The sequence below is a fragment of the Dermacentor albipictus genome, chromosome 5 (assembly GCF_038994185.2).
Source record: "Dermacentor albipictus isolate Rhodes 1998 colony chromosome 5, USDA_Dalb.pri_finalv2, whole genome shotgun sequence".
Classification (NCBI taxonomy): domain Eukaryota; kingdom Metazoa; phylum Arthropoda; class Arachnida; order Ixodida; family Ixodidae; genus Dermacentor; species Dermacentor albipictus.
In genome coordinates, this window is record NC_091825.1 from 136966844 (window position 1) to 136981986 (window position 15143).

A 15143-nucleotide genomic window follows, 5' to 3' on the forward strand; every position below is an offset into this window, starting at 1 on the left:
GGGTGCATTGCCACGTCTGAATAGTGAAATCAGAACAGAAACAAGCCACAAAAATAAGCGACTGACAGAAACACATCAGGATTGCACTTTTCTTTCTTCTTTAAATCCGCCTCGCATGCTGGAATACTTTGCATTTTCCTTTGACTGGTACGTACGCAAAAAAGAAAGCGTGCAGTTTCGCCCAAAAGCCAAAGCATTGAAAGCTTTAACAAAGTTTGGCGCTGCGCAGAGGCTCCCTCAGACGGTGTTCTAGGGAGACACGCAGGCGACATGTTGGCTCGACGCAGCAGCACAGCTGCTGCGCGGCGGAAACTGCCCGCCACAGGCGTCTCAAAACGTTGTCGCGATGAGGATCTCCGCCAGGTGGCTTTGCAGGCGTCACAACTCTGTGGCGCACGAGATGGGACCGACGGAGAAAATTTAGCCTTTGTAGTTTGAAGTGCATTGCCCATCCCGCTCGAACCACGGCGTGCCCCACAATCCTGTTTACACGGAGCTACACAGCCGGAACGCTGTAGCGTTTATGCGCGCAACGTTCATGTTCGCAGTGGGAAGGCAGACCGCTGCCCTGGCTCCACTGCATAGCCGACTGGGCGCAGCGTAAGAATGCGCTCCACCATGCTATAGGCAATATAAGCATGCTTCCCTCGTTCTTGCAGCCTGTTTGCAGGCAAACGCACTGCGCGACATTCGTGTCCGCGGAAATCCTTCTAGCTTTACAAGCTCTGGCTGCACATGCACTGTCGATAACTTGATAGCACGGGGCTGACGGCACGGACGCACCCCCAGCGTCTGTATAATCGATATATCACAATAAAAATGAGAAGAAAAAAATGGATAGGGGGACATTGTCGTACACGGCCTTCGCGATCGGAGAAGCGAGCTGAAACAGAGACGTGGACTCGTGTCACCCCATGTCGGCAACTAGAACTTCGAAGGAACCGGGCAAATAGCAAGACCATATGTTTATGAACGATACGGACCAAGAAAATATCATGATGTCTAAAAGACTTCAGCGAGAAAAAAGCAGCGACAGAGACGGAGACAGAAAGAGAGATAAATGGGATGCGAAAGGCAGGGACGTTAACCGGAAGATATATACCCAGTTTGCTACCCTACACTGGGGAATGGGTAAGGGGAGACAGAGAGAGAGAGAGAGAAATAACTTTTATTTATATAGCCGGCAGATTCGTGGGGGGGCCAACCCCGCCTAGATGGCGGCCAGAAGCCCTTGAGCTCTAGCGGCATCCTCGGCCTGCTGGACAGCCAAAAGTTGGTCTTCGGGGGCCGAGCTGGACAACACGGTCTCCCACTGCTTCCAATCCTGAATTTTTCGGCCCTGTCGTGGCGCCCGAGGGCAGGCCCAGATAATGTGATCCAGGTCCGCCCTTTCTTGACAAAGTTTACAATTGGCCGAATATTGGTCTGGGTAATAATGATTGTAAGACACCGGGTTCGGATATGTATTTGTTTGAAGGAGGCGCCATGCCACCGCCTGCTGCTTATTAAGTGATGGGTGTGCGGGAGGAAAACGCACCCTTCCCAATCTGGAGACAGAAACAGGAAAAAAGGAGAAGCGACAGGGGTGTAAACTTCTTTCGCATTTAGAGTAAGAACGCAGGCCACTATATTCTGGTGGTGGTGGTGGAATGCTAAGTCAGCTTAGAGCAGCTTAGACTTAGATCTAGGGCAGCCTTAGACTAAGTGAGCTAAGTCAGTTTAGACTTAGATTTAGCGCGCCTAGGCACTCGTTAAAGATGCACAATCGAATAAAAATCAATCCGGAGCCTCCTGCTACGTCCTCCCTCATAAGATGTTGCTTATAAGAACATTAAACTTAAACCAATTAAATCATGAGCATTGTACGCACTGATGACACGATACATCGTGAAACGAACATACGACAGAAGCGCAGTTCTTAGTTGCGCTTCTGTGTGAATGTTCCTCTCATTTTGTGGTCGTCCTGGTTTGCGTTATTCTCTTTTACTGAACGACGTCGTTTGGGAGTGACTCGTTGTTAACGCTGTTGGCGCACGGTGTCAAGTGAGCGGACGGTCTTTTCTTTCCGCCCGAGACTGAACAGCGAACAGAAGAAGGCTGATGGAGACCAAGGCGGTTTTTGGCACGCTCATACGCCAATGCCACAAGCACGTTGACGAAATGGCCAAGAACATCAGCCCGAAGGATTTCTCAAAGGTATAATTTGCTTCGTCACTCCTTGCTAGTGCTATTAAGCGAAACGTTCCATCAGACTTCTGGCTTTTCCACAACACTAAGTGAGCCTAAGCAACACTTTTCACAGCCAACAGCTGTTCAAGGCATAGTTTATCCCGAGTTTCGTCACTTGTCACATGTATCGTTGCCCAGTTTATTGTCGTCACATTGAAGAGCTTTATTTGCCTGCGCTCCCACATGGATGCTGCAGTCTGCTGCTGGGTCGGTAGGTACTTCGGCGGATGTATTTGTGGATATATGTAAATTGGAAGTTTACGTGTGCGCCGAATACTAGTACGAGCAAACGGTCTTGGATAACTCCCGTATGCTTACCGACAAAATAGTGCGAGTGTGCGCACCTCTGTTCTGCGTTTAAAAAATCACTAAATAAAGCTTAAAAAATACTGATGGACTAGTTGATGAGCCATGATATTAAAACAGCTCGCTTACATCTGACACGTACACGCACACATAGAAAGGACATACACAGGCGCTGGACTGCTACTACTGCTTTATTGCTCAAAGACCCGCCTTTTGTAGTGTCCCTTGAGAAGTGCATGTGCTCTGATGGCAGTAAGGCGTCAACAAGACCCAAAGTAAAACACACACACACAAAAAGAAAGGTGACTTTCTTTTTAGATTCCCACTCTATGAATATTCAAAGACCAAGATAACGGCGCGCTTTTTCAGAGAATAATACCGAGGGGCAACTTTCCATTCTTCCCATTTGTAAATTTCTATCTTCAAAAATTTCCCTGCTTTGTATTTTTGTGTTCCCTGTGCACAACTTCTCTTATCTTTCAGGGCGGTTTTTCAGCCACAATCCCTGCATCGAAAGGCTAAATGACCCTCCCTGAACGATGCATGTGTGTGTGTGTGTGTGTGTGTGTGTGTGTGTGTGTGTGTGTGTGTGTGTGTGTGTGTGTGTGTGTGTGTGTGTGTGTGTGTGTGTGTGTGTGTGTGTGTGCGTGTGTGTGTGCGTGTGTGCGCGCGCGCGTGTGTGTGTGTGTGTGTGTGTGTGTGTGTCTGTGTGTGTGTGTGTGTGTGTGCGCGCGCGTGTGCGCGTGTGTGCGTGTGTGCGTGTGTGTTGCATTTTTGCATTTTTCCCCCCAAGGAAGCAGCGAAGGCCAGAGGGTTCCTGGAATGAGGAGACCTCCCACCGAGAGTTGAACCAGGGCTTACCCCGGAAAACTGTTTCCAAAATAAAGGTTTATTCCTCCTCCTCCTCCTCCCCCCAGGGTTTGGTGATCGCCTGCCGTTTCTACAACACCTGCCGAGATTCGATACCGAGGAAGACTGCGCGACAAGTACGGTCAATCTTCAATTCCACTTTCCCAATCTGTGCAGCGACGTTTAGAGTCAATGGTAGAACAGCCGCGACCAAAGATTACCATACCAACGGGTTTCGTATGAAGGGCGCCGCCAAGAAAGCCTGTCGTCAATGTGTGGCTGAATCTGTAATCCATCGCACTCGGTATTCAAAAAAGTCCCCCGAGCTCATGTTTCCTTGTCTGCATCTATAGCTCATTATTTTTTTATTTCAAGTAGTTCACGATCTTTATCAGTCCGTCTTAAGTCCGTGCACTGAAGAGCAAAGGCCTACCCCGCAATGTATTCCAATCACTTGTCTTTTGTCAGCGGAGTCCGACGTATGCCGGTAATTTTCCTAATCTCAACACAACACCGAATGCTTTGCCATTCTCGACTGGCCATCCCCTCCCTTGGCAACCATCCGGTCGCTTTAATAGCCCGCTAGTTACCTGCTCTACTCAGTGCATGACTTGCACAATTCAACCTTGTTTCTCTTAGCCTCAGCTTAACCTCAGCTTAACAACGACAAAAGTTTTCAAAGTAACGCTGACATAAAAGGGGTAATGCAAGCTTTATTTTCGGCTTCTTGGCGGAAGCCTGCATTACAACCATGTTTTCTTGTATTGCGTGTCACGTAGTCTTTTTTTTGTCTTTTTTTTGTAAGCCTAGCCATGTGGAAGTTTTATCTACTACGCTACAATCAGTGACGCTTTCCTCGCAAGGTGACCGTTTTTATGTGTTTGGGGCACACAAGTCCTGCAGCATTTTTTTTTTACACAACTTATCTTTTTTTCGACAAACATTTATTTAGCTTTATAGTAAAGCTAGTCATACAGCAGCCATTTAATGTGTCAATGCATGTTTGCAACCAGGTTCTTATTATGGTTAGAGGCTATTTTCGTAGTGTTTTTTAATGACAATTGAGTGATATTGTGTATAAAGCTGATCTTTTGATAAAGTACTAGTCGGTGCAGGCGTGGTACCTGAGTATACCAAAATAAATATTCCTGCTATAATAATGTGCATCTGTGTTTGGCTGTTCCATATTCTATTCGATATTCGATACTTACTATTCGTATTCAATTTGCATTCGAAAAAGTTGCTGTTCGCCTATGTTACGTCCTTCATACATGTATAACAGTGTCGTCAAAGAGAATTTGGTCGTAGTGGTCTCAGTTAAACGACAATCTTATCCGCACAATGTTATCGGGCAAGAAACAGCGCGCGCACCACTTCTCGGAGTCATCACCTCGTACACATCCTTTCACTGTTTGCAGACATAGGCCCTCGACGGCTTCCGGTTTTGCTCACTGACGTAGCGCGCTAAATCTAGTGAGCAAGAAAGAGATTGGCGGCGATATTCTGCGTATAGCAGAACTGCGTTCAAATCTAAGCCCGCACATTTTCAACACTTTTCTTCTGTACATAACGACAGTTCTAGAAGTCTAGGTTGCCGTAAGCTGTACGAAAAAAATTTTATGTAATAATCTTGACGGGTAATGCGCATGTCTTTTATCTTACAATTTTAAAATAGACTTTCCGAACAGTGGAAGAACTTAAAAACACGCTTCGTCTTCCCGTGCAGTAGACTGATAAGGCCCGTGACTTCCGGTTTCTTTGGGCCGCTCTCTCGCTGCTGTTATCGTGCGAGTGAAACGGTGTAGATGTCCATGCAATGAACATTATCAACAAGCTATAGAATAAGTAAATACGATATGAGGCAAAATTGAAGATTCGTGCACCTCCGTAGACGCAAACATTCCGTGAGGGCTGCGTAGGTCGAAGAATTAACAGGCGAACCTTAACTCAGAACTGTGTACAATAAACGCAGTCATTAATTTCTACATCATTGTCATCTAGGCCTAATTTAATCACAAGGGAGGTTCCCAGGGTTCAGATGATCAACTTGTGCTTGTGTTGATTGTTTTCCAGCTTTTCCTGTGCTTACAGACTGCGGCTCTGAATAAGGTACGTAAAGAAGTTTACGGAATCAGTTGAAAAGAGAGCTGCGCCCTTTTGAAAAAAGGTACGATGGCGAACACTAATCGCTAATTACTCGAACCTAAGCAACCCTTTATTTCGTTCCCATTATGACTTAGCTGGTGAACGTCTCTTCATTAGAAGCGAACAAAACAGTATTACAAAGGCATCGTCGAAAGCTATATTACGCGGAAAATGTACATTATAAATTGAAAAAAGATAACGCATATTTGTAGTGACCAAAGAAATCAAAAGGAAGCGAATTGTAACATTTGTGTTCATGATTGATATTTTACGTTCGCTTAGAGGATAGGATAGGAATAAACTTTATTTGTCCAACTGTTATTGCTGTTGGTGTCCGGCGCTAGGCTGCCAGGGGTCCATCACCCGAGAAAAATCTTCCGAGATCCTCGGCAATGACCCTGCCCGCTGGACGGCCCACTCCTGGTCTTCGGTTGCCTCGCTCAGGAGGCCGGCTTGCCATCTCTCAGCAAGGCGCCCTGATTCAGAGGGTCCTGCTGTTGTCTTCCCACTTCCTCCTGGTCCTTCTTTCTCATTGCGTTGGCATTCCCAAAGCACATGGGCCACATCGGTCCATTCGTGCTCGCACCACGGGCAACCGGGCGACGGGTGCAGCGCGGGCCACAGGTGGTGCAGGTTGTAGGGGTTGGTGAAAGTGCCCGCCTGCAACCGTCTCAGGCCGACAGCCTGGGACCTGTCCAGCAACCCGTGGTGTTGGGGATATTTCCTTCGTTCCTTCCTGTAGTGACCAAGCACCTCTCGGTACGTGGCCGGAAACTCCTCGACACCGCGGTCGGCGTCCCCGAGGTCCCCTGCAGCACCGTCCGCCGCGATTTGTGTTGTGTTGGTAACGACAGCGGCCGCGCCAGACGGGGTGGCCGCCGCCGTCGCCGTCACTCCTCCGCTGGGGTGCCATAACGGCAGTGGCTGCCCTCTGGGTGACCGCGTCGCGGCGGGTAAGCGACGAGGTGGGCGCGCTCGTTTTGGTTGGACGGAGTGTCGGTGTGTCTTCGGCCACTAGCAGTGTTGTTGCCGTTGTTGTCGCGGCTGTTGTTGTTGTTAGTGCCAAGCTCCACGACGTGCGCGGGGAACCTCTTGAGGGACTTGTTGGTAATCGTGCCAGACCCGAAGTCCCCGGCCCTGGCGTTGAGCATGCGCGCCACATCCGCGGACACCCAACCTTTGGTGTAGTTCCGAATCGCTGATTGCGAGTCGCTAATGATCAGGCTATCCTCCGCACCTCCGTGGAGTACCGCGAGGGCTGTGGCTATCTCCTCCGCTGCTTCGGCCGACGGCAGCCTTGCTGATGCCGTGACTCGGATCCTTCCCTTCGTATCTACGACTGCCATGGAGAAGGCGGGCGCCGCCGCTGTTGCCGCTGTTGCTGCTGCCGTTTTTGTCGTAGTAGTAGTAGGGATGGTGGTGGTGTTGGTAACTCCGGTTCATCTCGCACATTCCGTTGGTGGTCGACGTCCCTTGTCGCCATCAGAGTCACCGGCTGGCCGCGGGTACCTGGCTGCATCGAAGAAGAGGACGCCTTCCCGTCTTCCGTGCTCCTCGAGGATCGCTACCGCCCTGCGTTTACGTCTTTGTACCTCATGCACCGGGTGTATATTCTACGGCATGTTTTCCGTCTGTATGGCGTCCCTGACTTCCGGTAGCAGTGTTTCCTGCAGTCCCCGCGCCTCGTGATATCGAATCCCGAGCAGGTCTAGTATTCGTCTTCCCGTTCTGGTGCTCGACAGCCTCTCCAGCTGCGCGATTCTCTGCGCCTCCGCGATCTCGTGGAGCGTGTTGTGTATACGCCCAGCTCGAGGAGCCTGTGGGTTGGCGTGTACCGGGGTACTCCCATGTATTCATTGCATAATTGCCTTCACTGTATATGTAATAATTACTCCTTAAAAAAACGTTATTCTTTTTACTTGACTTCCTTTGTTATTGTATTTCGCTAGTGTCTTTGTACACATCTGGCCCGTAAGACCACAGCCATGTACGTCGGCCCTCTGGCACTTGCAAGTGGTTTGCAACTGCTTTTCGCCTGAGGACGTCCCAGCTGCTGTTGGAAAATAAAGAAATGGCAGAAAGGATTGAAAATGATATAAATACGCTGCACTAGGACAAAGCGTATGCCTTTTAAAACGCATTACGACTATTGATGAACTGAGTCGGTTTTATTGTCTAGTCTTACTGTCATGCGCGTGCAGAAGCAACCTCTGCCTAACTCTGCTGTAATCGTACAGAACTCCACATCCCTTGCTTTTTCTGTTGTTGAATATTTCCTTTTTCTTCCTTTTCTCATCATTCCGGACTTATGATCATATTTTAACTTCGCACTAGACAATTGCCGTACAATCCCTAGATCTCCTGTGTTGTGTTCGAGAAACCTCTGCAATGACGTGCAGACATTCTCTAATTTAACAAACTGTTAGTCCAAAAACTAATTTCAAAAAAACTTATTTGACGTAACTTAGCTCTTGCGAGATGGGTAAAGTAAATAAACAAACACCTGAGAAGTGCATAGCAATAAATACCCTTTTGATTTAATTCCATTTTGTGCAGACTGGACTGTTCTACACACACATGAACGTGTCAGAAAAGTTTAGAAAGGCGGTAGCTGACGGCATGGTAAGGTAGACCTTTTCATATCTCTCTCTCTCTCTATCTCTCTGTTTTTATTTTTAGTTTCCTAGGTTTATATTAGTTTCCTGACTTTAGAAAAGAACACAAAATTTAACTCGCTCCATGTTTTTCGTTCGGGTGCTTCTCGATGTTACCTGTAACTTTTCAATTTGATCTATTGGTAACTGAGGATTTCCCTTAACATGTTTGTCCATTCGTCAGTGTGGGTAATTAGCTCAACAAAAATATTGACAGATAAGACATAAAAAAAAACTCAGTGCTCTTCCACACTGTGAAGAAGGATGACCAGCGAAGTTATGTATGTGGGACCCTTAACGGCGAACTGCACTTCTGTCGCGGGTCGGCCCGACATTTCGCTATCTTCGGCATCGGTCCACGTAGAGGCGGTGGTTAAAGCATGCTTCACCTCCGCCGCGAGTCGGCCCGGCATTGCACTATCTTCGGGATCGGGCCACGTCACCTTCGCTGCGGGTCGGCCCGGCATGGCACTAGCTTCGGGGATTTTTTTCTACACGCGGACACGATAGTGGGGAAAGTAGCCCTTAACAGCTTCGCTGTAAGAGTAGTGAGACAGCTGGTTCCGTTCGTGTAGAGTCTTCTGTTGTTCTCAAAGTCGTGTTCTGCAGGCACCCTGCACTAACAGTATGGCTTCAAAATCCATATTCCATACGCACACTCTAGGCTGTATTCTAAACCAGCAACAAAAACGCTTTGCTACCGGTCAATTTCAAAATTAATATTATTGACATCAAGATTTAGTATTTATTCACACTACTGCACAAATACTTCTCACTTGTCTCTATTGCAAAAATTTTTCAATTCGACGATGTGTCAATGGCTCCTGCTACCGCGTTGGCTAACGCTAATGAAGATGTTCGAGGAGCGTGCCTCTCAGCGTCTAACCGCGTGTGTACGTAGTTCGCGTGCGTCGTGTTTTGTCGCGTCGAACTGCAGCTGTCCTGAAAACGGCATTCGTTATTGCAAATGTCTATTCTCGCTTTTAGCGACACTCCTTCCACAATTGTGCACAACGATGCCGTGGTAACCTCACTCTCCTTAATCTCTCTTATTGTTCATCAGGTGTGCGTAGGCCGAACTGACATCCTGGACAGCCCCATCACGGCAATCGACGACCTTGCTACGTACTCACGCTGGGTTGCCCTCGCTTACGGTTAAGAGGAAAAGCCACCTTGCCGACGGAGCGAGCGGCGAAGGTTCATTAATTCTTGCAAATAAACCGGGGGCTGGCGCCGCTAAAGCGTCGGCTGCGCATCATATGACACGTTGGATGTTATTTCTCGCTCATTGCACTCATTCCTCCTAGCAGTTAATTCGGAAGCGATTACATAAAATGTAATGTAAATGTTACGTAATGTAATGTAATGTAAATGTTACGTAAATGTAATGTAATGACATAATGTAGGTCTTATACGCAGAGTTGTACGAACGTATGGCTAAAAGGCGTGCCGGCATTACACTTTTGACTGTTCATTTTCGCGTTAAATGGATGGACGGCACATCTAAATCATAGAAAAGATACTCGCAAGCCTCAGAGCGCCGCACAGAATTCAATATAGCAACCTTTTCTAGAGTCAGTTTCGCTTTCCCTTTCCAGCAGGACACTATGTTACGACGTCGCGACGCAGTTTGTGGTCACGTGATAGCTGCACATTGCGATGTTTTGACACTCGCTTCAGCTCGCTCGGTCGTCCGCTATGCTGCTCTCACACGACCACATACGGCGTCATGATGTCACGGCACAGTAGAAACTTAACCGAAACTGCCCGTAGAAAAGTTACTATACTAAATTCTTTAGGGCGCTGTCGGGTTTGCGAATATTTTTTCTACGCTTCAGAGGACCCCGACATTCATTCAAAGCAAAAAAAAAAAAAAACACGGAGAGTCGGAAATATTACGTCAGTACGCCTTTAGAAATATTCTCGCAGTCAGCGTTCGTGAAAAATTGACACCTATTAAACTAGACCGTAGAGTCGCCACAGACGACGAAGAGCACACGTAAGCCAGTAAAGACAGCCAGTAAAGCCCATGAGAGGGCATCAAAAGTCCAGGACGCAGCCCCTATACAAGCCAGTATACCACACGATGTTACACGTTGACTTCACCAAATGAAAACCAATTATTATGACGAGCAACATGTAGATTATTAACTTCTCCACGTCCCTGAGGATGCTGCCTTCAGCAACTAATTGGCATATTAAAACAACAAATATGATTATTTTACGTTGGTAACGTGCCAGTTGGTAACAAGAAACGACTTGAAAAGCGATAATATCCCTGACCTGTTCTCGTGCCTCTAGAGGATATATCACATAACTCTTAATTTAAATACCGCGAATATGAATTTAGAGAAGGCTGGATAACTGGGAGAAACCTAGTTATAGTATGCAATTAGGTAATTAGCTAAATCCTTAATTAGCACATTTTGTTAATTGGTCTATTATGAATGTCCACCTCTTCGAGTAGACCAGCTCAATGACTAGAATCATGCTATATGCCACATGCAATTTCTAAAAAGTTTGGAAGTGTTCGCTGAAACACCTGGTATTGAATGTTAAAACATATCGCGTATCATGTGCCCGTTCCTCTTATATGTGGAACAGTGATCCACATTCACAGCTCGTTGGATCCCTCTCGCAGTCATTTTTCTTTCTAGAACTGCCGTAAAACTTTAAGAGAACCTCGTGTTTTAAAAGATCCTTGGCTTCAAATGTCACAGTTCCTAAGCCTGGAAGGGTACGAGGTGATGCCGCACGCCCCTACGCACTTCCATATGCTGTCACGGAGCTACGAGATTAGAAGGAAGGATAAGTGTCGATACCACTGTCGAAAGCAAACAGGCACGATGTTTTCATAACGAGGTGTTTTCGTAACGAATCACAGCTAACGCGGGAACCACTGTTGTGTCTGTCAACATAGAACAGCTCAAACGAACCCACGTCGATAAAGGTATCGCTCCCTGCAACGAACGATGCTGCGGCATTTAATTAAAATCACGTCGCTCACTCCGACACTCAATGCTTATCGCTGGGAGAGGATACTTGCCTCCGGCCAATGACTACGTCTGTGTACCGACGCTCCTACCTGTTGTCTTTCAATTTAGGAAAACTATGGGTTGAAAGCACAGCTCCGTATCCAAGTGATTATTCCTTCAGAGCTTAGTAAATTATTACTTTCGCGCAGCGTTATCACGCGCTTCCATTTCAAGCGAAAACAGACACCAAATCTGTTTCCAAGTGATATAATTATTTAACAATTTATATGCGTACAGTACTCAATAAATGGCTTAAATGAATTAGTCAAGTGCTTTCCTTTACAGCCAACAAAAACTTGTTTAATATTACTTGCTGCAATGAAGAGTACATCTTTTCAAAGAAACAATAAAATATTTCTTGAGTAAACAGTTAATTAGTATCAATTCTCTATGACAGAGATGGTTAAGGCTGAATAAAAAATTACAGCTGAACTCATGTGACGATGACTGTCGACGGTGATGCTTACCAAGGTCGCCCACGAGCGCGGTACCATGGCGACAACTATATGATGCCGACGCAGTGATGATCGACGACAGAATGGCGAAGAAGGAATTGACGTCGATTGAACGATAAATGTGACATAACGACGACGCCACGAGAGAGGCAATGGGATGTAGATTCTTAAATGATGACGACGGTTTAACGACGACAGCCGCGACTGCAACATCGTAATTAAATGAATTAAGTTATGGGGTTTGTCATATTTAAGTGCCGCGCGTCGCCCCTAGAAGATCGAAGCGGCCACCAAGCTCCGTGAACGACGAGAAAGACAAGGGCTGCACGAGCACGGCAGCACGAGGGCGCGCTCGCAGTGTTCGATCCCGGCGGGCAGCAGCTCCGAGCTCCTGGGCGGAACGAGGCGAGGGCTCCTGCCAGGCGAGACGTCCGTGGCAAGGCGCGGAGGACCGCAGAGCCGAGCGTGGACGTCCCAGGGCCCCTGCTGCGGTGCTCGAGACGCTGGCTGACCCGAGGGCCGCCGGTCCCTGAGCTGCCGCACCTGAGCGTGCCGAGCAGCGTTTCAGTCTGGCACAGATGTTGCTGTGCTAGACGAGGTCCTCACGTGTGACCGCCGCACGTGGATCGCGAGCGGCGCACGAGCTGGGCACCGAGGTCGTGCTGGACGTGCGACTGTAGCACGTCGGTCGCGAGCGACGTCCGAGCCGGACATCGAGGACGTGCGGAGCAAGGCGTTCCCTGGCTGCTGCCGCTGCGGCGTCCGAGCGTGCCGAGTCCGAGAACCGTGCTGAACGGGGCCCGAGCGTGTGGTCGTCGAGGCCAGCTCCAGCACGGGAGACCGCACGGTGCCGTGACCAGCGAACTGTGAGCCGCGCAACCCGGGACTGTCTCAGCCCGTGGACACACGGACTGCAGTTTCTGTATATATTCTGGCTGCACTCTCTGTACATATTCACATGTTAAAGGTTGCTTTGAGTTTTGTAAACGCACATAAATGACTCTCTGTCTTTCTTCCGCATCACTGCGCACTAGCGAAAGTGCCGAACAGTCCTAATCACCACAGGGTTTAACGTGCCGAACCACTTTCTGATGATGAGGTACGCCGTAGTGGAGGACTCCGGAAATGTCAACCACCTTGGGTTCTTTAACGTGCACCTAAATCTAAGTACACGGGTGTTTTCGCATTTCTCCCCCATCGAAATGGTGCCGCCGTGGCCGGGATTCGATCCCGCGACCTCGTGCTCAGCAGCATAACACCATATGATGAGGATGATTTGGGATTTTTATGCCGCAGCAGCCGTGCAGACTATAATGCGCCGTGTTTTGAGCAGGAGGCAGATTCCAGACAAATGTAAGAGGCAGATTCCTCGTGTAAAAGGCAGGTTCCAGCCATACGTCTCTGCTGAAACTAAACCGTTGAGCCAAAGCCTCTCTGACATCGGCCGAGGCGAGATCATTCGTTGCCTGCTTCGAACGCATTTTTTGCGCCATCTTATCAGTCTTGACGGAGTAGCTGATGGCAATGGATGGAGAATTAGCACAATGTAAACGCGCGGAACAAGATATACGAATTTGCGATTGGCTTTACGTAAAAGGCGAAAAAAGAAATGGCAGTAACGTCTTGATTAAGGCGATCAAGACCACGGCGACGTCAGGTCGGGTTAACGAGTTTTCCTTGTGACAACGTCATTCTGCTACGCGTTAGTGTGAGGAAAACGTGAGGGTCTAATGCTTGGAGAGATCGCGGGCTCAAAGAAGCTTGTGAAGTCGTTCACACGTGACTGTCGGCGAACGCCCTGCAAAGTTCTTGCTTCGCCGTGAAGTTGGGAGCAAGCAGGGAGACCACCTAAGTTAAGCTAACCGGATTACCAGTATATACCTAGCTCCATCAGCACAGGCACGAGAGTGCTGCCTTCAGTCAGTGACTCCTACGTAAACGGCTCCTAAAGTTTACCAGTCGTGTTAGTTCTAATGGCGAGTTGTGACGCTGACGCCGAAGTTTACAAGTTAGCGTCGACTGGTCGTTAGCGTAGACACAAATTATTATAGACGCAACTGAAGAGGATAGCTCTGCCTTGTTCCTCTGGTTCTCGGAGCCTTCTAACGATTTAGTTTATCCAATTTACAGTGCATACAGTAACTATTAACCGGTGTGTGTAGTATAAATGAGTGAGTGCTGAGACAGGACTCAGTAATAGAATGAACGAGCAATCTATTCAGGCACCCACAAGAAGAAGAAAAAATAATCAGCCGATTTCGGCGATTCTTCCGATTCTAAACTCATTTACGGCGACAGCAGCAGGCTCTCGCAGCGGTTCCCGCTGCCCTTCTTCAGAACAACTTATTTTCTAAGCAGCACAACGTCGTCTTCGTCGGCGTCATCCGCTGCGGCCTCCGAAGTAAGTGAAATAGAAGCCGCTACTCTCGGAGTCCATGTTGCGCGCGAAACCGGCCGCGCAAATTGCCAAGCTTCAGCGTTGCGCGACAGTGCAGTGCCTGGCGCGCTTCCGGCTCCTAAATGCACATTACCTCGGACACGCGACTTATTTATATCCGCAGTTTCGGTGCCGGTCGATGTTTTGTTTTCCTCTTTGCCATGGGGCGAGGGTAAAGCAGAGGTTGAGAAGTTGATCTGAATACAGTGTACTAGAAAGGACGCACACAGCAAGGTCAGCTTCGAGATTTTAACAGCTCTCGTAGCAGTGAAACACGCAAATAGACAAACATTGTACGTTTAAAAAGACACTGAAGATAAACACTATTCAAGTTGAGATGGATAGACTTCCAGCAAAAGTCTTTCTTTCTTTCGTCATAAGGAAAGCAATTAGCCCTCTGGTTGTCATTAGCACGCGGAGCCACCTTATACAGTTTGCCCGTACATGAATTAAAGGGACAGTGAAGAGGAACACTAAATGAGTCCAAGCTAATAAAAATACATTTTCGTTAATTTCGGGGCAAGAGGCTGATTACTAGAAGAAGGAACTTGCATTTTCTTTTTCTTTCGCGCCGAAAACTCAGGCCCGGTACGCCGGTGTTATACGTCATGAATTTCCAAGTGTATTCTCGCATGTGGGCCGTCCTGGTGCGGCGAATGTTCCTGAAACTTGTCTAGTATCTGGCCCTTTCACATTACAGCGTGGTCCAAATTTAATGACAACAAAAAAGGCCCAAGCATACCACGCGAAAATTGATGACGTCACGGAGAGTGAGTGCGGGGACTTCAAGACGGCGTCGCCACATACATTTTGTTTTTGAGTCTTTTCTTGCTTATTCGCAACCCGATAGGAACGACTTTCTTCGTTGTTTTTCTTCTTTTTTTTCTTTGGTATTGTGGACCCGATAAGAACGACTTCCTTCCTCGTTTTTCTATATTTTCTTTGGTATTGCGGAAACTTAATTTGCTTATGCAGCTCAAATTACTTTTTTCTCCTTCTTTAGTGTCTCTTTAAAGAAGCGGAAAATTAATTA

The 15143-nt window shown here is 47.8% G+C and overlaps 1 protein-coding gene across 1 annotated transcript in view; it reads left to right on the plus strand.

Annotated features, from left to right (window-relative positions):
* Positions 1 to 9342, plus strand: part of LOC139060344 (uncharacterized) — a 9758-nt gene extending 416 nt beyond the window's left edge. Inside the window, exons 2-6 of the mRNA XM_070539458.1 lie at positions 2084 to 2196; positions 3453 to 3521; positions 5458 to 5493; positions 8086 to 8151; positions 9247 to 9342. Coding sequence (XP_070395559.1) covers positions 2084 to 2196; positions 3453 to 3521; positions 5458 to 5493; positions 8086 to 8151; positions 9247 to 9342 — 380 coding nt within the window. The remainder of the gene's footprint in view (positions 1 to 2083; positions 2197 to 3452; positions 3522 to 5457; positions 5494 to 8085; positions 8152 to 9246) is intronic.
* The last annotated feature ends 5801 nt before the right edge of the window (positions 9343 to 15143 follow it).